This window comes from Nelusetta ayraudi, unplaced genomic scaffold (genome assembly GCF_046127955.1).
Source record: "Nelusetta ayraudi isolate G7.1 ecotype Tasmania unplaced genomic scaffold, CSIRO-AGI_Nayr_v1 ptg000007l, whole genome shotgun sequence".
Taxonomy (NCBI): Eukaryota; Metazoa; Chordata; class Actinopteri; order Tetraodontiformes; family Monacanthidae; genus Nelusetta; species Nelusetta ayraudi.
In genome coordinates, this window is record NW_027466057.1 from 6,596,677 (window position 1) to 6,620,860 (window position 24,184).

General features: G+C 45.1%; 5 protein-coding genes and 1 long non-coding RNA gene across 6 annotated transcripts; 2 read left to right on the top strand and 4 right to left on the bottom strand.

The window, feature by feature from the left end:
* Positions 1-285: 285 nt before the first annotated feature.
* Positions 286-6,445, bottom strand: rps6kl1 (ribosomal protein S6 kinase-like 1). Its single transcript, XM_076018252.1, has 12 exons — positions 6,350-6,445; positions 5,470-5,585; positions 4,712-4,895; positions 4,246-4,370; positions 3,993-4,085; positions 3,571-3,618; positions 3,083-3,215; positions 1,208-2,647; positions 1,023-1,112; positions 794-876; positions 618-713; positions 286-513 (listed from the first exon to the last, which is right to left on the bottom strand). The coding sequence occupies exons 3-12, from the start codon at positions 4,845-4,847 to the stop codon at positions 403-405; spliced, it is 2,355 nt and encodes a 784-aa protein (XP_075874367.1). The 5' UTR covers positions 4,848-4,895; positions 5,470-5,585; positions 6,350-6,445; the 3' UTR covers positions 286-402.
* On the top strand, positions 4,701-6,388 carry LOC142883400 (uncharacterized). Its single transcript, XR_012926045.1, has 3 exons — positions 4,701-4,829; positions 5,787-5,880; positions 6,268-6,388. It is a non-coding gene; the product is annotated as an uncharacterized LOC142883400 (long non-coding RNA).
* A 1,256-nt stretch (positions 6,446-7,701) lies between the features above and the next one.
* olfm4.2 (olfactomedin 4, tandem duplicate 2) lies at positions 7,702-9,563 on the bottom strand. The gene is made up of 5 exons (XM_076017610.1): positions 9,428-9,563; positions 9,169-9,336; positions 8,878-9,090; positions 8,657-8,798; positions 7,702-8,579 (listed from the first exon to the last, which is right to left on the bottom strand). Exons 1-5 carry the CDS (start codon positions 9,485-9,487, stop codon positions 7,792-7,794), a joined length of 1,371 nt encoding a protein of 456 aa, XP_075873725.1. The 5' UTR covers positions 9,488-9,563; the 3' UTR covers positions 7,702-7,791.
* A 1,737-nt stretch (positions 9,564-11,300) lies between these two features.
* Positions 11,301-13,300, bottom strand: olfm4.1 (olfactomedin 4, tandem duplicate 1). Its single transcript, XM_076017611.1, has 5 exons — positions 13,160-13,300; positions 12,869-13,036; positions 12,578-12,790; positions 12,348-12,495; positions 11,301-12,201 (listed from the first exon to the last, which is right to left on the bottom strand). The coding sequence occupies exons 1-5, from the start codon at positions 13,232-13,234 to the stop codon at positions 11,375-11,377; spliced, it is 1,431 nt and encodes a 476-aa protein (XP_075873726.1). The 5' UTR covers positions 13,235-13,300; the 3' UTR covers positions 11,301-11,374.
* A 631-nt stretch (positions 13,301-13,931) lies between these two features.
* Positions 13,932-18,049, bottom strand: lrrc74a (leucine rich repeat containing 74A). Its single transcript, XM_076018273.1, has 13 exons — positions 17,352-18,049; positions 16,994-17,176; positions 16,791-16,898; positions 16,606-16,699; positions 16,383-16,432; positions 16,225-16,306; positions 16,000-16,085; positions 15,709-15,903; positions 15,525-15,620; positions 15,294-15,437; positions 15,048-15,152; positions 14,855-14,940; positions 13,932-14,634 (listed from the first exon to the last, which is right to left on the bottom strand). The coding sequence occupies exons 1-13, from the start codon at positions 17,451-17,453 to the stop codon at positions 14,022-14,024; spliced, it is 1,944 nt and encodes a 647-aa protein (XP_075874388.1). The 5' UTR covers positions 17,454-18,049; the 3' UTR covers positions 13,932-14,021.
* angel1 (angel homolog 1 (Drosophila)) lies at positions 17,937-22,719 on the top strand. The gene is made up of 10 exons (XM_076018267.1): positions 17,937-18,018; positions 18,602-19,417; positions 19,514-19,749; positions 19,839-19,908; positions 20,000-20,442; positions 20,842-20,983; positions 21,396-21,512; positions 21,612-21,651; positions 21,851-22,014; positions 22,123-22,719. The coding sequence occupies exons 1-10, from the start codon at positions 17,952-17,954 to the stop codon at positions 22,281-22,283; spliced, it is 2,256 nt and encodes a 751-aa protein (XP_075874382.1). The 5' UTR covers positions 17,937-17,951; the 3' UTR covers positions 22,284-22,719.
* Positions 22,720-24,184: the final 1,465 nt, after the last annotated feature.

Sequence of the window (24,184 nt, forward strand, 5' to 3'; positions counted from 1 at the left end):
GTGTGTGTGTGTGTCCATTCGGCGCTTGTAAATTCATGAGAATAGATCGGGTCCAGATTGTTTGAAAAAAAAAAATGGTGCGGCAATTAATTGATAAGACGGAAATTAGCAAGTTACTACGGTGTCGACCTTTCGCTCCAAGCAAATTCAAAACCTTTATACCCCGTAGAACTGAGAAGATTCTCAATGGGTCCAAAGGGGTTTCAAGACATCTCGGTATTTTGATTAGCAGACCAAATCATGATACTTTTGAATGCTATATTATTCACAAGAAGACACTCACACTTTCTTCCATCATGTCTCAGTTTTTAATTGGCTTTTTTTCTTTCTTGGGGGACAAAAAAAAAAGCTGAGGGAACCAGTATTTGGCGAGTTTCCCTTTCTGGCTAAGGTCTGCGTCTCTTAGTAGCTCAGGGCTTTCCAGGAGACGCCGCTGAAGAAGGGATGACACTTGATGTCGCACACGCCTCCACCTCCCGAGCCCAGCCTGTAGCCAGGGTCAAACTGGAGCAACTGTGGAGCAGCAAACTGTTTACTGGACACTCATACAGTCAGATGATATCACGCTGTTGCGTGTGCTGTGGTCTTTTGTGAAGGAGACTGGCCTCTGCACTGACCTCGGTGAGCAGAGACGCGGCCGCGGTGCTGAGGTGGTCAGGGATGAGCAGCTGGGTGTGGGAGTGGATCCCCGCTGGGTGGAGCTGCCACAGTGGCTGGGGGGTGGGAGCACACAGAGACAAGGGTGACAAAGGTGGCACAAATTGACGTGTTACTCAGAATCGACTCCGCTTACCATTCCTGTGAGGAGCTCGAACAGCAAGGCTCCGAGACTCCACCAATCACACGCCTCTGTAGCTCTGGACACCCCACCGATTTCTGCAAGCGCACAGCGAAGTCTGTTCAGCTCTTCTCAATCACAGTGTTTCACTCCCATCGTGCACAGGAGCTCCCACCACTAGGTGGCAGGTCACACCAGAGAACAGTGACTGCTCTCTGCCAGCAGCAGCCTGCTGTTGTCTCACCTGGGGCACAGTACATGTCTTCCAAAGCCTTGGAGCAGATTTCAGACTGAACCTCACTCCATTGGCCGAAAAATGTTAAACACACCTTCCCTGCGGTCACAGCGTCGGGTTAAAAAACAAAAATCAGAATGAGACGCGGCTTAATCACGTGTGACACGATCGTGCTGGGTGGTCGGTGGACTCACCGTTGCTGGTGAGCAGGACATTCTTGGGGTTGAGGTCTCGACACAGGATGCCTTGCTGATGCAGGCTCTCCAGAGCCAGCAGGATCTGCGCCCCCCACACGCGCACCTCTGCCTCGGGGAGCCCCCAGCAGGCCTGCGCGGCCTTTTCTGTGGCGGAAGACTTGACAGGAAGCCGGGGCAGGTGGCACCAGCCGTCCACCTCTATGATCTGGTCTTCCCCCTCGCCCTCTGCTTTCTCCGATTTCACGCCATCCTTCCTCTTGAGGGACGTCACTCCCGAGGAGATCCAGCTCGCAAACGAGCGCCCGTCCGCCGGCGCCGACTTCTCTTTGGGGCTGGATCCGCGGGCCTCCTCCAGCACTTCCCCGGCCTCGCTGGAACACGTTTCCTCTTTAGTCTTTAACCCCAAGAGGTTCAGAGAGACCCCTGGGAATTTCCACTGCCTCTCCGCACTCGCGTGGCAGAAGGGTGCAGTGGAAGTCCGCTCTCTCTCTGACGCGGTCCCCACATCCGTGTGTTCAGAAAACACTGCTCTGTCTGTGCTCCTGATGACTATCACTCCATTCCTTTCCTCGGCGGTGGGGCTGCTGCTACTGTCCTGCTTTGAGTCCGTGATTGTGTCTGCGGAGTTGCCGCCAAGACCATGTCCTTGGTGGGAGTCGTTGGTATCCCAGGAGGCCCTGCCGCGAATCTGAGTTTGGCAATGGAGAGGAAGATACAAAATGGCAGGGGACGAACTCAAGGCATTGCTTTCACTGGGTGGCGATGCCGCTTTCAGAAATGAGGTCTGATTTGTGTGAGGTGTTGTTTGTCCTTGTGTGCTTTTCAGGGGGCTGCCAGTCACTGCATAGGGGTATATTTTCTCACGGCCTTCAAGTGGATTGGCAGCCTTCCAGGCCACTTCAAACTCTGAGCTGCACTCCGTCAGTCCCATCCCGGTTTGCTTTGTGTCCAGCCCTGACATGGCGTTGAGGGCTTGACTGACACGGGTGCAGGAAAGAGGAAGTGCTTGGTTTTCCTGAGTTTCACTGGAGTGCAAGCACAAACTAGGAGCTGGTGGACGGATAAAGGAGTTGCTGTGTGTCCTTGTCGAGCCAGAGAAAAGAGTGAGCCGGTCTAACTTCTTATGCAGTGGCAGCCTGGAGCGGGAGTTCTGCAGGCAGCCCGTTTCCTCAATGTAGGAGTGAGTACCGCAGCTCTCCAGCTGCTGCTGAGTGGCAGCCCATGAAGTGGAGAAGTCCGTGTCGGGGCTCTCATCGCTTAATTTCCCTGGGTTGCCTCCTTTGCCGCCTCGGCCTGCCTGCTCATAATCTGTGCTAATGTTAGGTGAGGTGAAGCTGGTCCTCAGCTTGCCGTTGTGCTGGCCGGACGACAGGCATTCTGGATGTTCTTTGGCCCTCTCATTCCGCAGCTTGTGAAGCTTGGAGAACAGCCTCCCGCCTGCCGCGAGAGGAAAAGAAATACCAGGTTGCTCGTGGGAAACAAAGATCTACAATGCTGTCCACTACAAAATATTACACACAGTTACCAAAGTATTACCAAATAATTCCAAGTATGTCTGACTGCACCCGCAACACCAAACTCCCTCCTCCCTTCTACAGTTCAAACCCTGGACAGCGAAACACCCGCTCAACTGTCCCAACTACTTCCATCATGGTCCTCTTTCCCTTTTATGCAGACAATGTGCTAAACTGCTTTTTTTTAATTTGATGGCTTAATTAGTCTGTTTTTACCATGAACAGTATATATATATATATATATATATATACATATATATATATATATATATATATATATATATATATACATGTATATATATATACATATATATGTATATGTATATATATAACGGCTACTTGCCCTTGCCCGGCCTACCTTTGACATGCTCAAGGTGCAGATACACAGCGTCCTCGCTGACATAGTATCTGAGCAGCTTCACCATGTACGGCACCCCCTGAGGAATGATAGTCGGCTGGTCCCTGCTCTCCCAGCTGGACTTGACTAAGCTCTGGAACAACACATAATCTTAAAAACTGAATGCTTTCATAGGGGGTGGGGAATGACATACATGATTGCATCACCCCTCCACTGTCCCTGCGGTCACTGAAATATGAGGTGCTCTTGCCGTGACCAAGCAGGGTGACAGTTTTCAGGCAGATCAATGCCTCAGAGGAGAGAGCTTTTATCGACTGACTTGCCACACAGTACTAGGACCGGCTCTTTGTCAGATGGCTCCATTTAAAGACCTCCTTCCATCAGTTTTAGTTTTAGCTACGCACATGCAAAATACTACAAAGCAGAGCAATGCAACTAGTTGTTTATTGCAATCGTCCACATTGTACAGCAGTGAAAAGAAAACTCACCTTCACCACAAATGTTTCCTTATTGACCATACTCTGCACAATCAGGACCTTCGGGACATAGATAAAGGATTGTTATGGTAACATAACCAGGAACTACAACAGGTATTATACATTGCACAGCAGATCAGATCAAAAGCCATAGAAGAAGACAAAAAAATTGGAGGAAATAGCCACAAGGTTAGCTGTACCTAAAAAGACCATCTTGTGTTAAAGTTGTGACAGCCGAAGTCTGGTACATGAAATGATTTGCTCTTTTTCTGAACTGCTTGAGTGAGAGTTTCAAACGCCACAGTGCAACATGCACCTTGCGGCAGTGACTCTGCCTTTGTAAAAATGGGAAGGCTGGAGCCGGAGCGACCTAGCTTTTCAAATAGTGGCTTGTCACAAGCATCGGGTTGCGTGACAAATCAACAACGACTTACCTTATCAGCAACCCCTACTACTTTACACATCTCCAGGTCCTCCACAGGCGAACTTAAGTGTCTGATTGGACGGAATCTCAGACTGCTATAACCCTGAAGGACAGAGAAGACATTAGAACACCATGAGAGCAAAAGTGTGTGTGAGACAGACAGGCAATAAATTAATCCTTGTGTGAAAAGAGAGGTATATAAAATTAGACCCTCTTTGTGGAAAGACTTAAAACACACTCACGAGCCAGGATGAGTGTCTTACCCCTAAATGAGTGCTCCCTTTCCCGAGGTTATCCTGCAGATGTGTAATAAATATTTCTTCAGCTCTCTTCAAATACTGGGTGGTCTTCCTCTTCACTGCCTCCCGCCGATCCTTATTTGGGTCCACTATGAAACAGCCACACCAATGATAGTGGGAATTAAAAAAAGGGGAAGTCCAGCAGCTGTGCAAGTTAAATAAATATAAAATACCTGATCCTGTTGTCACTGAAACTAGCTCTATCTAGAGTTAAGAACGGACACACCGACAACTACTGTCAGCCTAGCAAGATCTGTGGTTGACCTTTGGTTTAGAGCTTCCTGTTTTTATTCTGGACCACATGATTTAATCACATGTTCTTGTGTAAACACGGTTTTTCCAATTCCCCATTCACAGCCCTTCAGAAAGCTTTGAATGTGTGTGTGGAAACATTTCACAGGTTGTTGTTTTTTGTTTTTTTTTTACTCACGTTGAACCCCATTCAGCAGCAGATCAACTCCATTCTTGTAGTAGCTGAAAGCCGCCTCATAGTCCTCGTTGACCTCGCTGTCCAGCGCCATACGAATCTGCTTGGCCGCCTCAACCAGGTAGTCTCTCTTTGCCATCGCTGTCTTGTTTTGAACCCGCCGAGGGCCAAGTGGACCTGAGCACAGCTTGAAGAGTCAGATGTCAGTTAGTAAGTTAAAACAGAAATGGAGATGTTGGACAGTTGTGGCCAAATTAACTGACTAACTTAACTGGCATTTAGGCTCCTGTATATTCTCCATTCAGGACTTCAACTCAGTCCATCATCATCTCACACCTACCAACAAACCCTTGCTAAAAATGAAAATGACAATCTGTAGATTTTTAGCTCCGTGTTTGCATCCTGAATTTTAACTCCCCACAACAACTGAGACTTGGATTGAAAAAAGTGACCTTAAAGTGGTCTCCGAGACTTTAACAAAGACCTGGACCAACCTGGAAGAGGTTTGGATGCCCCTTTGTGACATCACAAAGGCCTGATTTCCAGAACTGTGTGTTTAAATGAAATCTTTCTAAGAAAAAAAAAAAAAAAAAGAATAATAATAAAAGAATAATGGAGTAAGCAAAATAAGTAAATGTTTGAATTTTCCTATTTCATGGGAAATTACAGATAGGTTAGACATATGTAATTAAACAGTCATAACATAAAATAAAATAATTAAAAGGGCATAACATGTGACCTTTAAAATATTAATGACTCACTTTTGCTCCCTCGTCCAATCAACAGCAGAACACATTTCCATCTGTTGTCACTGGTGTTGTTGCGTCCCTGCCCACAGAGACGCCGACTCTCTGGTTTTTGCAGCAGATCATCTGAACTGGTCGGGATGAATAAAAAAATAGAGAGTGAAAGAGTTAAACCTACAACCAGGCACAGGAAGTAAGCACTAGTGTGTTCATGCTATTTCTGATGACTGGAAAAAAACAGGGTTGTAAACGTTATACAGATGACAGGAAGAGTGACTCAAAACGCTCGGCGGCATTGACAGTGATGTCAGGTGATTTTTTTTATTCTGCAGTCATCCATGTCTGAAGATATGGAAAGCTGCACATCATGCCGGTGTGCTTGTCAACACATGCTCCTCCCTACCCCCTTAATAGTCTTTAGTATTTGTAAGTCTATGCGTGCTTCTCTGCAGATGAGCCTGCACATTTACACACACCAGCAGACACAGACCATTTAGTTCCAACAGGAATACTACAGCGATGGCTTAGCTTTCTGCTAGTGAGAATTTACAACAAAATACCTTGACAATTACCCCTGTATATTTGCTGCAGACAGTCCGGAAGATGAGGACAATGGTAGCTGATGTGGTTTCCCACATGAGGATAATAACGCATTTCCTTTAAATTTGCCTCGTCCTATTTAAAGCAGAGATCAAACACACTCTCAGCCCACCCCGGCTGCAGCCACTTAGGCGACATCGTCTGAGGGCTGTTATGAAACGCACACAGCCATCTTCAGCCTCCCCCCTTAACATCATCCATTCATCCTTTCAGCATGCGTGATGACACGGCAGACCGGCAGGAGAACAGCCAAGAAAAAGCTGGAGCTTTCCAAGCTTAAATGAAGGCTCGGTACCTGATGCGGAGCAGCCATGGCCTGGATCCTCCAGTCGAGCAGCCTCAGCATCAGCAGCGGTAGCATCAGCATCAGCAGCAGCGGCACAAACCCGTGTCCTCAGCAGCCTGGATACACTCATCTCAGGAGGAAGGGGAGGAGGGGAGAGTCGGCGAGGCAGCCCATTGGCTGAGCGTGATGTCACTCCAGGGTACCATTTCACGCAAGGCGCTGTCGCTCCAGCCCACTCCCCCCACCCTCATCCTGTGAGATGCTGGCCGATTTAAAGGGACAGTACTGTTTTTGTGCACAATGATGAAAGGGGAATTGTCATCCTCATTCCAAAACTGCCATGTGTGACTGACTTTCAGCTATTGGTGTTAATAATAATATTCTGCTATAAACCGCACATGTGTTACAAAAATATATATATCAAGTGAGTGTTGCTTTGATGCTTCTCGCGCGCTGTGACTAAGGGGATCACTCAGCTCAGAATTTATAATCTGCTGGTGCTCTGTACCAGATGGGGCCAGGCTCCAATCACAGCACAAAGGAGAGTCATTCCCACCCAAGGGAGTGTCAGTTTGGGGGGGGTTAAAAGCCACAGCACTGGTGGTTTGGGGCTGCTGAGATGCATCCCACCGCAACCTTATCCAAAAAAAAAAAAAAAAAAAACAGAAAGGGAGGGGCTTTGGTTCATTTTGGTTCATGCCGTGCCTGCTCCCAAGGTGCTTTGTAGGTTAGATTTTATTTTATTTTATTTTTTAAAAAAAAAAAGGCAAATTGGAGCGTACATTGCTATGGTTACTTTACATCTTCTTCTGGTAAAGAAAGTGTTGTTAATCATACAATATTGTTTTTTGGGGGGTGTGGGGTAGCAGTTTTATTATTAATGATTAACAAAGGAAAGGTAGGTTTTCTGTTTTTTTTTTGTAAACTTCGCATCATATGACTGATAGCAGCTGTTGCAGCTTCCGTTCAGCCACTCAAGTTGAAACACGAGATCGCAGCGCAATCATAACCACATCATCTGTTTCCCTGAGATCAGCACAGGTGTGCAAAATTATGGGTGGGTTATTTTCTAACCTCTAAATTTGACTTTCTTTTGCCACCTAACATATGCCTTCTTGTTTTAGTTTTACTTTTATGTTGATAAAAAAAAAATATGCTAAAAGGTTAGTTAATTTCACAATTAATTCCCTGCAGAAGAGCATGTGTACATTTTGATGCTATCTTAAAAAAAACACTTTTTTTTTCATTTGTTTCCGTTGATTAACTCAAATGAGATTCACGCTCCACTATTCCTCTCTGTACAATTAATTCAACAGTTTTTGAAGTTTTTACGCAAGATGTAATAATTCCACACATTTTGAATGCTTCAGTTTAATTTTATTTAGAGAGAGACAGAGCTCCTGCGACAAGGTGAGCACACAGATCCCTCGTATCAATCACGGAGCGATGGATCATTCAAACTTCACATTGTAGGACACGTAGTAGCCATTGTTGTACATGTAGAGCTTACGATCCGAGGGGTTGTAGTCCAGGTTGCTGTACCCCTCCTGGAACTTCTGGAACTTGACGCTGAGGTTTCTCTCCATCTTGGTCTTGGTGTCATATGCGTAGTAGATCTCCTCTGTGGTCAGATCCACTGAGCGGGTGACATACATGACTCCACAGGCCATGAAAGCATTGCCAGCCAGCTCCTTGTACGCGCCAGTGTTAAACTGATCCTGAATGCCAAAGGATTTCTCATCTATCTTGGCAACAATAATTTTACCGTTGCTGTGATCTGAGGCAAACATTACCCACAAGCCAGTTTCATCGGCTGCAAAGTCCAGGTTCTGATTGTCTGAGTATCTGTATGAGACGCTGTGACTAGCGCCTTCGATCACTCTGTAGTCGTACTTAGAACTGGTCATATTCAGTTTGGCCATACTGAAAGGAGAATTTTTTTGGTAATATATGGTGTTACCATGAGTGATGTAATTGTTACCAGTACCTGCCCAACCACTGGGTAAGTCAAAGTGTTTCATTGAAGACCTCAGAAGAAGCTTGTCAAAGTCAGAGTACAGATAGAAGTCGTGCACATGTGGAGAGTTGTGTGAACCATAGAAGTACATTGATTCATAGCCCCTGACTGGTTTGGAGTCTTTGCCCCAGCCCCCATACAGGTAGGTTGGATACAGATGAGCGTTCAGTTGAATCACCATTGGCTTGCTGATTCCTGCGATGCCTGTGTAATTGCAGTTGCCTGCGAGAGGAAGGAAAAAGAGGTTGCCATTTCCTGTAAATCTCCACTTTCCCCAGCAAATATCCAGATTGACTTACCAATATCTGGTTTGAGGAACTCCTGCTCCTTCTGGTACTCCTCCAGTTTCTTCTGCAGCTTCAAAAACTCAATTCTGATAATTTCCAGGTTGCTCTTGTCAAAAGTCTCCAGTTGGTTCACAATAAGGGTCATGTTGTGGATCTGGGACGACAGCAAGTGTAAGAATTCAAAAGTGACATTTCATCTTCAAAGAAGTTGGACTTTTTGGGATGGGTGTTACCTCGGAGTACAGGCTCTCAAACAAAGGTGAAGAAGAGTTGAGAGAGTCTCTAAGCTGCGACACCAGAGCCTCGAACTCTCTGAGCTCGATCCGGAGCAGCTCAAAGTCCAGCTTGATGTAATCGTCAGGACTGCTCTGGAGTGCTCCAACCCTCAAAGTCAGGTTGTTCAGTTCCCTCAAGGAGACTTCCAACCTGCCGTCAAAGCCCATCAACTGAGGAGAAGGGGGTACTGAATTATTTCAAATGCTTCACCTAATCGCAGAATGATGTGTCTTTTTTGATAAAAGTACCGTATTCATTTGGATTTCCACTTCCAAGAGCAGGTCCGTTGTGGCTTGTTGCATGGTCTGGACGCGGTCGGCAGGGAAGGTGGTGTCTGGCATATACACATGACAAAGACACTGACCCGACTCACCCACTGATGCAGTCACATTGCCGGATCCCCAGTCCTCATCAGGCTAAAAAAGAAAAGAAAAGTTTGGATACCATTGACAATTAACGGTAGCAATGTGCAAAAAACAAAACAAAAAAAACCTGCAAAGTACTCACGATCCAGGCTGAAGCAGCACTGAGAGCTGGTAGAAGCAGCAGCAACAGGACTGGCAGCATTTTGTCTCACGGTACCTTTCAAGTGTCTACCTCAGTGGCCCGTTCTCTACGGCTTTTAAAGGCACCTCTTATCACACCACTGCAAAAACACCTTCTCTCTTCCCAGAGGAATTATCTATGAGACATCAGCCTTTGTTTGACTAAGGTAACTTTATGGGAACTGCAATATCAGGTTTGATGTGATCATGGGGTGTGGGTGAGAAAAATGGCATGTGCAGTAATTTATTCATATTACGATCATTTAATCCACTGCGTGACAAGGTTTGACACTGTTAAATTTCAGATGCAGTTGAACCTAATCTTATGCAAATCTACTAAACAGTGCCTGTGTGCAAAGTTATTAAACTATGAGGCGAATGCAGGAACCGGTGTAACAATGTCCACGTCATTGTATTAATGGGTTGAGCCTAACTGTGCACCGTAGTGTTATGGATAAACTAAATATAGAACCCAAAAGAGGCATTGTGAAACTGGAGGGGAATTCTTTGAATTTTTCTTTACGTGAAAAAAAAAACTAAAATGAAAAAATGTGCGTTATCTCGTTTTGACTGGAGCAAAAATATTCTGCTGGAAAATGTGTAAAAGGAAGGTGTAAAAAGAAAAATCATATAACATGAATACAGTTGTAGTGAGCTTAACTTCACTATTTATCATCACCTTCAACAGAGAAAGATTTGAAAACACAGGCAGAAATTAGGCAATGTCATTTCTTTTGTTGTTGTAATTTTTGACCAGCTGTTTGCAATGAGTGATAGGCCAAAATGAACACATCTAGATCACCCTGACTTACTTACAAGAACTCATTACAACAACTTACCAATTACAATCTGGTTTCAAGCATAACATCTCAACCCCCCCACTTCAATAACTCTGTGTTTTAGCGTGTATTTTCTACTCCTTGATTTATCTTCCCGTTTGGATTAATTGTTGTTAACTTTTATTTGAACATTTTAATTTTGATGTAGCGACACGGTGGCGCAGTGGTCTGCCGCCTCACAACAAGAAGGTCGTGGGTTCGATTCCGGGGCCCGGGCCTGGGACCTTTCTGTGTGGAGTTTGCATGTTCTCCCTGTGTCTGCGTGGGTTCTCTCCAGGTTCTCCGGCTTCCTCCCGCAGTCCAAAAACATGCATGGTCAACTGAACACTCTAAATTGCCCGTAGGTGTGAGTATAAATGGTTGTTTTTTTTCTATGTGGCCCTGCGATGAACTGGCGACTTGTCCAGGGTGTCACCCTGCTTTCGCCCTAAGACAGCTGGGATAGGCTCCAGCAGACCCCCGTGACCCTGAATGTGAATAAGCGGGTACAGAAGATGAATGAATGAATTTTGATGTATGTATACAATATATACGTGTGTGTGTGTGTGTGTGGTTTCAGCACAATTTTTAATTCAAAGTCAGCACATTTTCTATTATAAATGTAGTGCATTTTAAAACTACGAAAAAATAAATTGCTGTTACTCAGACACCATCCAGCTGTATCTAATTTATGTTTATTATGTTTCATAGGAGGGCTACAGGCTTACTGCTGAAAAAAATAGTGTACTGTTTCATTTAATATAATATTTTTGCACATATTCAATCACTTCTCTGTTTTCCTTACAATGAGTTTGGAAGTTGTCTTATTAAATGTTTTTATTTTATTTTTTTTAAATTAAGACAATTGATTGTTTTCTATTAGCCTGTTGGTAAAAAAAAAAAAAAAACCTTTCATGAACTAAATGTATTGTACGATGTGATTATTATTCAGAGATCTATTGTTTTCAATCATGCTTCATGGACATTCACCCAAGGACACACTTGGCACCTTTGTCATGCTTCAAGTAATTTATTTCAGAGAGTAAACGGATGAAATGACAAATCACTTTATTCACCCGTATGCGAAATATTTAGCTCACAAGAAGCCGTGGTTCCTCAGTGGGTTTGGTTGTGTGATTGAACCACAGGTGGTAGTTCACATAGTAGCCATTGTTGTACATGTAGAGCTTTTGGTCAGTGGGATTGTAGTCCAGGTAGGTGTACTTGTTCAGGAACCTCTCAAACAAAACACTGATGTAGCTCTCTTGCTTGGTTCTGGTGTCGTACTTGTAAAAGATTTCTTCATTTTTAATATCAACCGTTCGAACCGCGTACAGAACACCACACACCATGAAAGTATTACTCAGCCCTGGTTTGTAAAGACTAGTCTGAAATTCCTCCACAATTCCGAAAGAGGCTTCGTCTATTTTGGCTAAGACTAGCTTGCCGTTCAACTCGTCAGTAGCATAGGACACCCACAAGCCGGTTTCATCAGCGGCAAAGTCGAAATTCTGGTTGCCGGTGCCTGAGTAGGAGAACCTGCTGCTCGCCCCAGGAATCACCCTGGACGCATATGTCATGGAGGTGAAATTCAGCTTGGCCAACCCAAAAGGGCTACTGAGCTGGTAATAGAGAGTGTTTTCACGAATAATGTAATTGTTTCCTGTGCCACCCCAGCCGTTTCTTAGGCCGTGATGTTGAAAGGGGGTTCTCAAAATGAGATTCTTGTAGTCAACATAGAATCTGATTTCAGAAATGATGGCGCTACTATGCGCAGAGAGCCAGTACATAGATTTCCTGTCAGGTAAAGGCTTTGAATCTTTGCCCCACCCTCCGGAGGTGTAGCCAGGGCTAAGATGGTTGAGGTGGCTCACAAGGGGCTTGCTGACCCTGATGATACCTGTGTGTGCACAAGACCCTGTAGAAAAGGGGAAGGTAGAACATGTTAAAGTAACACAGCATTTTGTTTGTTCACCTTCAGAGGATAGTTTCAAAATGCTCATCTCCATATTTACAATGGTAGAGAGAGCAGTGGCTGGGCAGGCTTGGACTGAGTGCACTCACCAACGTTGGGGTGGAAAATCTCCTGGTGGCGTCTCTCACACTCCTCTAGCTGCAGCTGCACTTTCAGGTACTCCCGACGCATCTTCAGGACCGAGTTCTTGTCGTAGGTCCTTTCCAGCCCGTCCAAAGTCGACTCTGCGGTGGTGAGCTGAAAACAAATACTTTTTTTCCCCCCAGTGGATTGTGTCCATGTTGCACTGGATGTGGTTGTTGCCATCAACGGGACTTACCTGCACATGCAGCGACTGGAAGACAGCAGTGGAGCTATTGATGGAGAGCTTCAGCTCTTTAATCAAAGCCTCCACTTGTTTAATCTTCACTTTCACGTCGTCGGTGTCCGTATCATCGTAGGCATCGGGGTCCTTCTCCATTGCTTCGACTTCCACCACCAACTCAATTATCTTCTCCGCGTACGACGTCATCTTGGTCTCATAGTCTTCCAGCTAGAACAAAGTCAAATTTTGGTGAGGCATTTTCTTGCATTTCACATTTGTCACGCGCACTTGTCACAACATGAGTACCTTTCCCATCTCCAGCTCCAGTTTGTGCATAATTTCCACAACTTTCTGTTCAACCTCCACCAAGTCTGTGACTGGAAAGGTAGCACTGGGCAGGAAGGCGTCACAAGTGCACCTGTCCTCACTTCCACCTCCTGTCTCATTACGGCTTTGGCTCCAGAAGGCCACATGCTACGAAAGAATGAAAGCCAAACAAATGCAGAAAAGGGACACAAGGTCATATGAAAAGCTGCAGATCATCTTACATGTAAAAGCCATGGGGAAAAAATAAACAGCTGGCATTCAATGCCTTACCCCCCGGGCCACTGTGGAGCTGAGCAGTGTCAAGAAATACAGAGCGCTGATCATTCTGGCGCGGTTGCTTGGCATGATAGAGGCACATCAGTTGTACGCAGGTTTATATAGCCCGTCCTCACATGGTGCCGGTAGCGACACCTGTGCCCGATCACAGATCTTTTGACACATGGCAAATTCTTCTTATCTTTTGCAAACATCGAAATTCAAGGATGTTTGCGTGAAATCATCAACGATTGTTTGGGTGTGCAAAGAAGACATAAATGATGGGTGGGTCTTCTATTTGATGACGTGTGTTTGGTGTTAAAATGTCAATCTATTTCCTCAATCAACTGCAAAAGGCCAAATACGGTGTCAATTTTCACATCTTTAATTTTTATCTGGGATTGTGGCAGCACATCTTTACACAATTAATTTTAGAAAAACATTTTTTAAAGGTCTATAGAAAACGGCATATTTATCCCTCTGTTTATAGCCCGCCCATAAAAAACATTTGGTGTTTAGCTTCCAGAAGTGTTTCAGAGGGTCGAATGAACATCTTGCAGTTGTGACTAACCTGGGGGTGAGTGAGATGCCCTTTGTGACGTCACAACAACGATTATTTCCCGGAATGGGCATTTAAGTGCACAGTCAAGCAAAAGAAGTGAAGGATGGACTTTTATCATTTCTGGGAGTTCATTGACAAGACAGAGCTCCATTGTGTTACAGAAAAAATGTTTGCAAACTAAATTTTGCATCATATGCGCCCTTTCGGCCAATAGACACAAGATAATGCCTCAAATCTGTCTTTATTTGACCATTTCGCATCACAAAGACCGAAACAAGGCCGGAAAAGATGCAAATATGATGTGTAGCTGCGCAGTCACTTGACAGTTTGTGGATGATTCTTTGCTTCTTTGTTAACACGTTTTGTGGTTTTCTTCTTCTTCACTTTCTTGCCCTTAGCTTTACCATGCGGCTGCTTGGCAACCAGAGCAGGCCTGGACCTGGTCAGGTGGTTGGCAGTGGGGCTCAGCTTGCTGCGGCCCATACCCGGATCGGAGCGTATGGCCTGGGCAGAGACGGGCTTGCCTGGGGGAGAGTGGAGGCGAGAGTGCCCCAGCAGGTTCGGCTGCGAGTAGGAGCGCATGGCCGGTGAGCTGGTGGGACGGTGCGGCGTGCTGCGTCCGATCAGGGGCAGGTGGACGTGCTCATTGCTCAGGTTGGAGACGGAGTAACGGCTGCTGTTGGACATGACGATGTGGTGCCAGGAACTCAGAGGGGTGGCGGAGAAGGGCTGAGGGCCGCTCCAATCCTCCTTGGCACCGCCGGGGGAAATGACCACTGAGCCGTGTGGCGTCACGGCCTCCACGGCGCTCTGGAAGGTCTTGAGGATGCGGTCGCTCTTCTGCTTCTCCTTCTTCTGACGGGACTCAAACTTTCTCATCTGGCGCCGTTGATCCCTCATCATCTGCTTCCGAGTGTCCGCCAGTCCCCTGCAGAGAGGCGCCAGAGAGTTCTATGAACACCAGGTGACGTTTGGCAGGTGAGTTATCTTGATACACTGAGTGTGAATGTCTGGACACGTTGCCAGCTCATAGCAAGAGCGCACCTGAATCAACACATCCACGTTTCATAAAGTAATTGTGGTTATAAAGGTTTACAGCAGCGTCACTGGTCAATGATTTGTCTCAAACACTGGAAGAAAGAGCTCACCTGTAGTCAACAATTCCCGTTCTGTTCCGATCCAGTCTGACAATCAGCTCCTCGATCTGGTAGCGATCCAGGGGAATAGCTGATTGCTTCCATGGTTTCACAAAACAGAGAGAGTCAAGAAAAAGTCATTTTCTTCTTTCAGTGATTGATTTTCTCTACAGAGGACTCTTTAGCTATGAATTAGTTTGGTAACCTGCACTGCCCTCCTGAAGTCAGCAACAGGCACTCGCATGGTGCCGTCTTTGTCAATGTTCCGAAAGAAATCCCACAGCCGCAGTTTGTGTTGGTCCAGGTAATCCTGCCAAAAGCCAAAAGCAAAATTGGTGCACAAAGTCAGTGGGAAGAGGCTGCAGTCAGTTTCCAGTTTTACAAGATGGATAAAGAAGAAACTACCTATCAGACAATATGCGTTCTTGTAATACAAAGAGTCTAAACAGACCTGGATGACTTTCATGGGGTCGACACGTTTAGGTGGCTTCTTGGCGATGAAGCCTCCAATTCCTCCATACTGCACTTCCAAACAGGGGTGCTCATGACATGTGACCTCCAGCAGATGCACAAAGTTGTCGTTGACCAGAACATTCTGTTTGGCATTATCGCAGAGGACACGGGGGCTTACTTTTGCTCAATTACAAGCCAAAAATGCAGTGATGGTGCCACACTTGCTCACGCATATGTTGATCTCCTCGAGGGCAGTCCGGGGAGTTTTCTTCACCATGTTAACCAGCGCCAGTGCTCCCTCTACTGTTACATAATTATAAGCCAGCTATTGGAGTGAAGGAGAACAAAAACGCCTGCTTGAGGCATGTCAGCGCTCTTGCGATTTGATGCACAAAACTAAATCAATCACCCACCCATAAGACTCGGAGTGTGTCATTGAACTCGAGACCCCTGCACAGCATGCTGACCCCCTCATCGGTGAGGCGGTTGTTGTTGAGGTTGAGCTGCACCAGAGTGTTGTTGAACTTCAAGGCCTCTCCAAGAGCCAGGGCACCCTCGTTACCAAAACCGTTCCACGACAGGTCGAGGTGTTTTAACATCATATTGACCTAAAATTAAAAATTGTAATATGTAATTGTTTATAATATAACAATAATAGTAGTTTATCCAGTGAGTGATGAAGTGATATTCCTATGCCGTCATACCTTGAGTCCAGCACAAAAAGCCACAGCACCTCTCATTCTAATGTGATTCCAGCTAAGATCCAGCACCTCGACACTTTCGTTATTTGCTAAACACATAAAGTAAAATATTTAAAATAAAAATAAAAATAAAACAAAAACATCATGTCATGTATCTGCCTGTTATTTTGCTGTATCAACAAATACATTCAAAATGTACAATGTAAGCATATGTTGGTTTTACTGTACCTAACAGTTGTCCCAAAAACTCTCCTCCTTTTTCACTAAACTCATTATGACTCAGGTCTAACTCCTTTATTCCAGAATTGATCTAATTGAAAAATATTAGATCATGTGATAAGTGCAAAATCTTAAATGCATCAAAATTAAATGGGTTTATCACTTACAGATAAGGCGTCTGCAAAAAACTTGGCATCGTCATTGGTGAATCCATTTCCTGTATGGACAGAATGATACATGTCTAAATAGACAATAATATTCTTGATTGTCCCATTATAGGGCACAATTATTTTAGCGTGAATGTGTTTTCATTACTGAGTATAGCCTGCCCCCAACCCCAACAGCTTCCATAAATTTGAAATCTACACGCTTAAACAATGTTTAAATTACCTGCAAGTTTCAGACTTTTCAATGAAATGTTTTCCATGAGGAGTTTTGCCACACACTCGGCTCCTGCAGCCAGCAGCTGATTGTCGGACAAATCCTACAGCAGACAGAAGCTGATTCAGGGCCATTGCAGTGCAACTTGAAAAGCTATTGTGCCCCCTAGTGGTATATTATTTACTTTGACGTACCAAGTGTTGAATGGTGAAATTCACCTTCAACATCTCCGCAAGACATTGTGCTCCCCCTGCTTGAATGTGATTGTCTGCCAGTTTCAGGGTGCTAATATTTGTATCAGACTGAAATGAAGAAGAACTTTTCAGGGCTTATTTATTAGACACATGAATTAGAAAGGTTAAAAAAAAAAAAAAAAAAAAAAGAGTCCCATACGTACTGTTAAAGCAATAGCAAGAGCTTCACACCCGGATGGCCCTATACCATGGTGGCTGAGAGTCATGGTTGCAGAATCTAAGTTCCGAATGAAGTATGACACTGGCACCACACTGACCAGCTTGCAGGCCTTTAGGTAAATTCTACCTACAGATGTCTCAGCGTCATTCTTTTCTTTTTCATTTTTCTCCAGTTCTTCTGGATATATATATAAATACCCCAAAAAAAAGAAAAAAAAAGGGATTGTACACATTTGGAAGCAATGTGTTGGCAAAAAACGATATGAATCTAGAAACAGAACAACAACAGCAGCTGAAACACCACACAATGCTACTTGTTATCTAGTTGTACTTACCATCTGCTTCCAAGTCAGTGTCAAACTCATCATCCCTGGCCTGAGGTGGGGACGGTGTAGAGCAGCCATCGTCCTTCAAGCAGAGGGAGCTAAAAGATAGCGTCAACATTGATGCTTGCCCTCAGCACCTATGTTCTGACTGTTTAAAACTATTTCCAATTCAAGAAAGGTGCCAGCCTTTTTGTTACATGGGGTAGTGAGTTCTGTGTAGAAATTGTCGTGTAAAATGAGAAATGCCTGCACTGAGCAACAGTACTCCTCAGCAAACATGTGATCTGGGCTTCCATTAATAATAAATGGCTCGGTATGGTGACCATCATATAAACAAAAAGCACCAAGACAACAGGGCAGAATGTAAGCTCATTACCTACACACATATATTTCATAGGTAATAGTATTATCAAATATTTAAAGTGTTTTTTTGGGACTTTGTGAGCATTATTTATTCTGCTTGTTTGCTTTTTTTGTTTTTAAAAAAGCAAAACCTGGAAGGTGACGGCCAAACCAACCAGTAGCGAGTCTCCTTATTCGTTGTTGGTTGGTCAGAGGGTTGGGCGGTCAGAGGACTCGGAGCGCGCATGCGCTGTTTGAACACGCGCTTTCAAGCATGATTGGCACCGTGCTGTTGTATGTGCTCCGCCCGCTGTCCTGGTACCTGACCAGTCTTTTCACAGGTAAATGTGGCCCGGACCGGCCGGGCCGACAGTGTTTTAAAAAAAAATAAAAGAGAGAGAGAGAGAGAGAGAGAGAGAGAGAGAGAGAAAAAAAAGAGTCGTGCCCGACGAGCCGGAGCTCTTCCGCTGTGTCATGACGTTGTTTTGCCCGCCAGCACTTGCTGCGAGCTCACGTTCGCTCGTGTTAAAAATAACTTCGGCCGCTGTTGTCCCGACGTATGTGGGGGCTGCTCGAGTTTGGAGGCTATTTTTTTTAATCTTGCAGTTCATTAAGTCCGTTTGTCACGTTTTATTTTATTTTTTTTTATCGTTTCACTTTTAAATTCTAAAACGAGACACATTATGATACATTGTTATGACCCTCCGCCCACACAATGTCAAGGAGTTAGCGTGCACGTTTGCTTGTACGTTCCCCCCACTACCTGTTTTGTGACGTCAGCACGTGTTTTGACGTACGTGCCCTGAGTGTCCCCATGTTGCGAATCAAATTTTAACTCGGTCTTCATAGTTCTGCCGAACAGAATAAAAATACCTTTTCTCTTCAGCGTAACTGAAACTGCTTAACTTTACATCCTTGTCTCAGACCCATCATCGGAGAAACTCCTCCCTGCATTGGTTAATGGCAAAAAGGTATGGGATGGTGGCGCTCTCCCCACCCTCAAAATCACCCAGTGTCAAACAGCTCCTTTGGATCGGCAGAGTAGTGCGACGGAGGAATCGGACGGTGAGAAGGAAGACGAAGAGAGTCCAACTTCAGCCAAAGAGCAACCCGGCGCTGATGTGATCAATGAGGCTGTCGCTGTGAGGATTGAGGAGCCACCCTCGGTGGAGGATTGCAAAGGGGAGAGCAGAAATGCTCATCAGCAAGACAATCTGGAAGATCCAAGACATGACGAAGAGGAACTAGATGGCCGGAACATGTCTTCTATGAAACATAAGATAGAGGATGGATGTGTTGCTTCAGCAGGCGGCATCAATACCGAGCAAGAACTCGGTCTGCTGTTGAAGTGCATGCGGATGGATGGCAGAAGTGGAGGAGAATCCAGCGTCACTCTGCAGAAAGCAGAAACCACTGCGAGTTTGGGAGAGAAGATGCAAGAGCAAGTGGATGTTCCACGTGTGGCAAAGTCGACTTTAGCCGACGCCACAGGCAACAAGACGGTGTGCTGGGATGAACAAATAGTGGAACCCGCCGCTGAAGGAATGCCTCAAGGAGAGGTGTCCGAGCCAATGTTCACCTACCCGCAATTTGGCATCCAAGCATCCCAGCAGAATGACACTCAAGTCAACTGGCACTTCCCTGCTGGACCTGGCCTCATCGAGGAGGTGCGCTGTCCCCAGTGGACCTTCCCTCTGATGAGTTACTACCCCGTCTTAGAGTCGAGGGCGCCATTCGAAGGTGCGGATCAGAATGTTGTCACAGGTGAAATTTGTGAGTGGTTGACATGTGTTAATGTGATAGGACTTTTATGTTGTTTATGTGTTTTTTACCCAGTGGAGTGGAGGGTTTGGGAGGAGAGGGAGGAATGGGCAAGTGCAGCTGAGGCCGCTCCAGTTCCTTTCCCATTTGCAAAGGCCTCCTTGGACTTCACTGTGATGTCCTACAACATCCTGGCAGACGACCTCCTGATGGCCAACCTGGACCTCTACGCTCACTGCCGCCCGGAAGTGCTGGACTGGAGCTTCCGCAGCAAGCTGGTGCTGGAAGAAATCCTGAAATGGGCACCGGATGTGAGACTGGCTGTCTTTGTTTCCCTTTGAATTGTGGTAGATTTCATACCACTCGTAAAATGTCCTTCTTGTTTGCTCCCTGTGTTCAGATCGTGTGTCTCCAAGAGGTTCAAGAAAGCCACTATCGCACTCATTTTTATCCAGCCTTGTCTCAGAGGGGTAGGCCATCCGAACGACCACCGTGTGGTTACGTTTAATGTTGCAGGTCAATTTTATTTTCGTAACTTTTGTCTCAATGTTGTCGGGCTAGGTTACACATGTGCGTACAAGCAGCGGACAGGGTCAAAGACGGACGGCTGCGCCACTTGCTATCGCACAAGTCACTTCACTGAGGTGTCCGTCACCCCGCTGGAGTACTTCAGGCCTGACACTAAGGTCCTGGACCGGCACAACGTTGGGATCGTTTCACTGCTCCGCCCGGTCGTGACCTCTGTGTCGAGGGTGACGCTGATGGGCCCACCCCTCTGCGTGGCCAACACGCACCTGCTCTTTAACCCCAGACGGGGTGACGTGAAGCTGGCTCAGCTGGCCGTCATGCTGGCAGAGATCAACAGGGTGGTTAAATCCTGTGAAGCCAATGGCGAACTATGTAATGTCATACTGTGTGGGGATTTCAATTCAGTTCCCCACTCGCCTCTGTACGAGCTGATCACCACCGGTGAACTCTGCTTCCAGGGCCTCCCTGCGTGGATGGTAGGACAAGCAACATGTAACCAATGTCTTAAAGGTCTCATATTATGCAAAGTGACTTTACGAAGGTTTTCTAATAATGATATGTTGCTCAAATCCATCAAATAAGTCAGAAAGTGGGTTTTAGTACTCACATTTCTTGGAAGGTGACCCATGTTTCCCTGCCAAATGTGGAAGTCATGCCAAAGAATCAGTTACATCTTCTTTGCAGGAGGGCTAAATTTGCTGTTTTCTGCTGGTCCATATGGTTTATTCTTGCAAGACTGCCCCTGATTTGGAGTTTTGCACTTAAAAAAAAAAAAAAAATCTGGATAATGTGGGGCCTTTTTTTGCACGTTAGATTTCAGTATCACAATATTCAACATTCACTAACTGTGTCGTGGATTTATTTGTGCCAAACAGATATCAGGTCAAGAGGACTTGTCACACAAAGTCCATTGTCACAGACTGTATGCTCCCCTGTGGCCCAGCTGCCTGGGAATCTCTCACAACTGCCAGTACCAAACTCGTGATCATACGTTCAAGAGCCACAGCGAGTCACCAGGTCAAGATGTCGAACCTATTGTTGTCATTTCAGTTAATCCACTACAAAATCCACTTTACCCAAATGTTCTAGCAATGATATGTTTCTGTAGCCTGTGGAACTACCAACAAAATGAGAAAAGTACATCGTTTTTTTTGTTTGCTCCACTTTTCAGCGGTTGCTGAAACAATTCTGGAAAGTGACCCTTTGTTATGTCACAAATGGTACAGAAATCCACCTTAGGTTAATGACAACATTGGCAGTTTTTTTTTTCCAAAAATAGTTATTCAGGTCTGCTCCACTCAAGCCCAGAATGAAAAATAATATTTTTTTAATGAGTATAAAATAGGACCCTCTTAAATGGGCTTGCCCGTCATGTTCTTGCTCACTTCCTTTTCATTCATTGAGTTTTTTTTTTTTTTTTACTGTGTAGATGCAGGAAAGCGTCCGTACACCCACCACTTCCTGCTGCAGCTGCGCTTCAGTCCAGCCGCGTATGTCCGTCCTGTGGATTTAGAGCTGATACCAGGCGTGACTGACAACACACCAGGTAAAGTTAAAGATACTCAACATCTTTAGTTATTCCTCAGTCTGTACTGTTCAACTGTGTTGTCTTAGGATATTTGAGTTTGCTTTTTTTTCTTCATAGATGCAACAAGAGATCATCATCAACATCTTTACAATAAAAGGTACATTACGTTTCTTTTTTATTATTCATTTATTTTTTTTTAGTGTGAAAAGCACACCTGTGATAACATCATATCTGACACTAACAAAGCATTTCCATTTATTTTTTAGTGGAGTAGCCGTCATGGTCGTTAGAATGGTGGAATTAAATCATCAATTTGGTGAAAATTACATTTGTTTTTGTCAAATTTGGTGTCACAGTTTCGGCCCTTCACTCCATCACGGCTTGGACCTGCAGTCGGTCTACCAACACATCCTTCCAGGCTCGGCTGGTCCAGAAGTCACAACTCTGCACTCACAGGTGGGAGCGACCGTGGACTACATCTTTTACAACCCGAGACGCAATTCCAGAAGTGATGCGAAAGGTAGGAGGACAAAACCCAACAGTGTTTGGACAGATTTCATTCTGCGGAACCTTTTTTTTTTTTTTTTTTCTTTCAATGTGTGGGTTTTTTTCTCCTTCTTCTTCTCAGCCACTTCCACGGTTACGAGAACCGGCTTGAGACTGATTGGTTCTCTCTCCCTCCTCTCAGAAGATGTCTTGTGGTCACTGAATGGCCTTCCCAATTACGCGCTCCCCTCAGATCATCTCAGCCTTCTGGCAAAATTTCAGATGGACCTGAATGCAGCATGAGGCCTAAAGGGCACAAACAGGTCCTTTCAGTTAAGAAACAATATTTGTTTGTTTTTTTCGTATAGTATTAATACGGTTCACTCCTGGAATCAATAAGTCACTGTGTTCCAATTAGTAGAGGTTCTTGTTTTGTTTTCAGAAGAAACGTTAGATAACGGACGGAAGCCAAAACAATAATCTATCTTTCCTATGACTGTTGGATCAATATCATTCCACTGAATGATATTCCACTGAATGATATTGTAGGTTTGCAAAATGAAGGTCCTTATTCATCAAGTTTGTGGTCTGAGCTCTTTAGTTTACTCTTTGATCCTTTATTTACTTTCATATCAGACTCAGGCGCTCACCCCTATTGTTGTGGTATGTTGTTCTTTTTATTTTCATAAAATAAATATATAACATTTCCATTTAGTTATTTCTTTCATAATTATTTTTTCCTCCACAAATTAAGCACTTAGTCTTCATTCAGTTTTTACACACGCGCTTGTATAGCCTTCCCGAAACGAAACAGTGACCTGAATGTTGGCTCCGCCCCTCCCACCCAACTACCCCGCGGGCAACTGGGTTTGTTGGGGGCAAAGATGTTTTATGTGTGTGTGAGTGTTGATGCATGGATGAATAATTAATGCAGATAGTTGTGTGTTCACGCATGATGGAGCCCAGCAAGAGAGCCCTGCGTCACATGTGGCCTGTAGTATGTCTCGGCCCTTTCACTTTTGTCAGCGTGATCTTCAAATATTTACTGGAGGCTGAATCACGACACAATGTCTCGGTCTGCAGATGACGATCGGCCGCGTGCCATTCGTTTGTCCTTTTTCCAAACACACGGCGAGAACAGGCGTCTGGAAGCGAGGGAGAGCGAGGATGACTTGTTTATAGAACGTTTATAGCTGTAAAAATTCCACTTTGTGAATCAAGTGCACTCTCCACAAATGCTACCACTTTGCCTCCCGCAGTTTTTAAAGTAATGAGACTCTCATTGTCCTGTACATTAGAGGCTTCCTTGCTCTCTTTGTTTTTATTGAATGCATCAGCCAATCAGCCGTATTCGCTGACGACTGCACCGTCCATCCTCACGGGGTCCATCAAACGCTGGGATCCCTTTTCACGCTGCTTGCATTAAATGGCAGCAGCCAGAACTGACCACGCCTTAATGTTGCTGTGTGATTATATTCATCCACAGTTATGCCCGCTAGTTGTTTTAAGCAGTATGATAAACAAGCAGTTGAGCAGCTTGGTCTGGCCGTTTCCCTTCAAAAACCTCTTTCTTCCATTTTCATGGGCTTGTTTTTTCCTTTAGAGTAAAACTTGCTGTTGTACTTGTGTTGTGCTAGTGACAACAGCAAGCAACAACCTGTGTCAAGTTTGGAATGTAAGCTCACAGGGAATCAGGGCCAGTCCCTGCCAGATAACTTAGTGTTAGATAATTAGTCATAATTTCCTTTTTAAACTGAGGAAAGTTTATCTTTCAGTTTAAATTGAGGAAATTTTAAGGGGCGACACGGTGGCGCAGTGGTTAGGACTGCCGCCTCGCAGCAAGAAGGTTGTCGATTCGATTCTGGGCGTTTCTGTGTGGAGTTCGCACGTTCTCCCTGTGTCAGCGTGGGTTCTCTTCGGCTTCCACCCACAATCCAAAAACATGTACGTGAGGTGAATTGGAAATTCTAAATTGTCCGTAGGTGTGTCTGTGGGTGTGAGTGGTTGTCTGCATGTGGCCCTGAGTGGTTGTCTGCATGTGGCCCTGCGATGAACTGGTGACACCCTGGCTTCGCCCTTTGACAGCTGGGAGAGGCTCCAGCAGACCCCCATGATCCTGAGCTCGGGAAAAAGTGGGTATCGAAAATGAATGGATGGGAAATTTAAGTAAGATGAATTCAATTTAGTTATCTGCATAGTCTCCT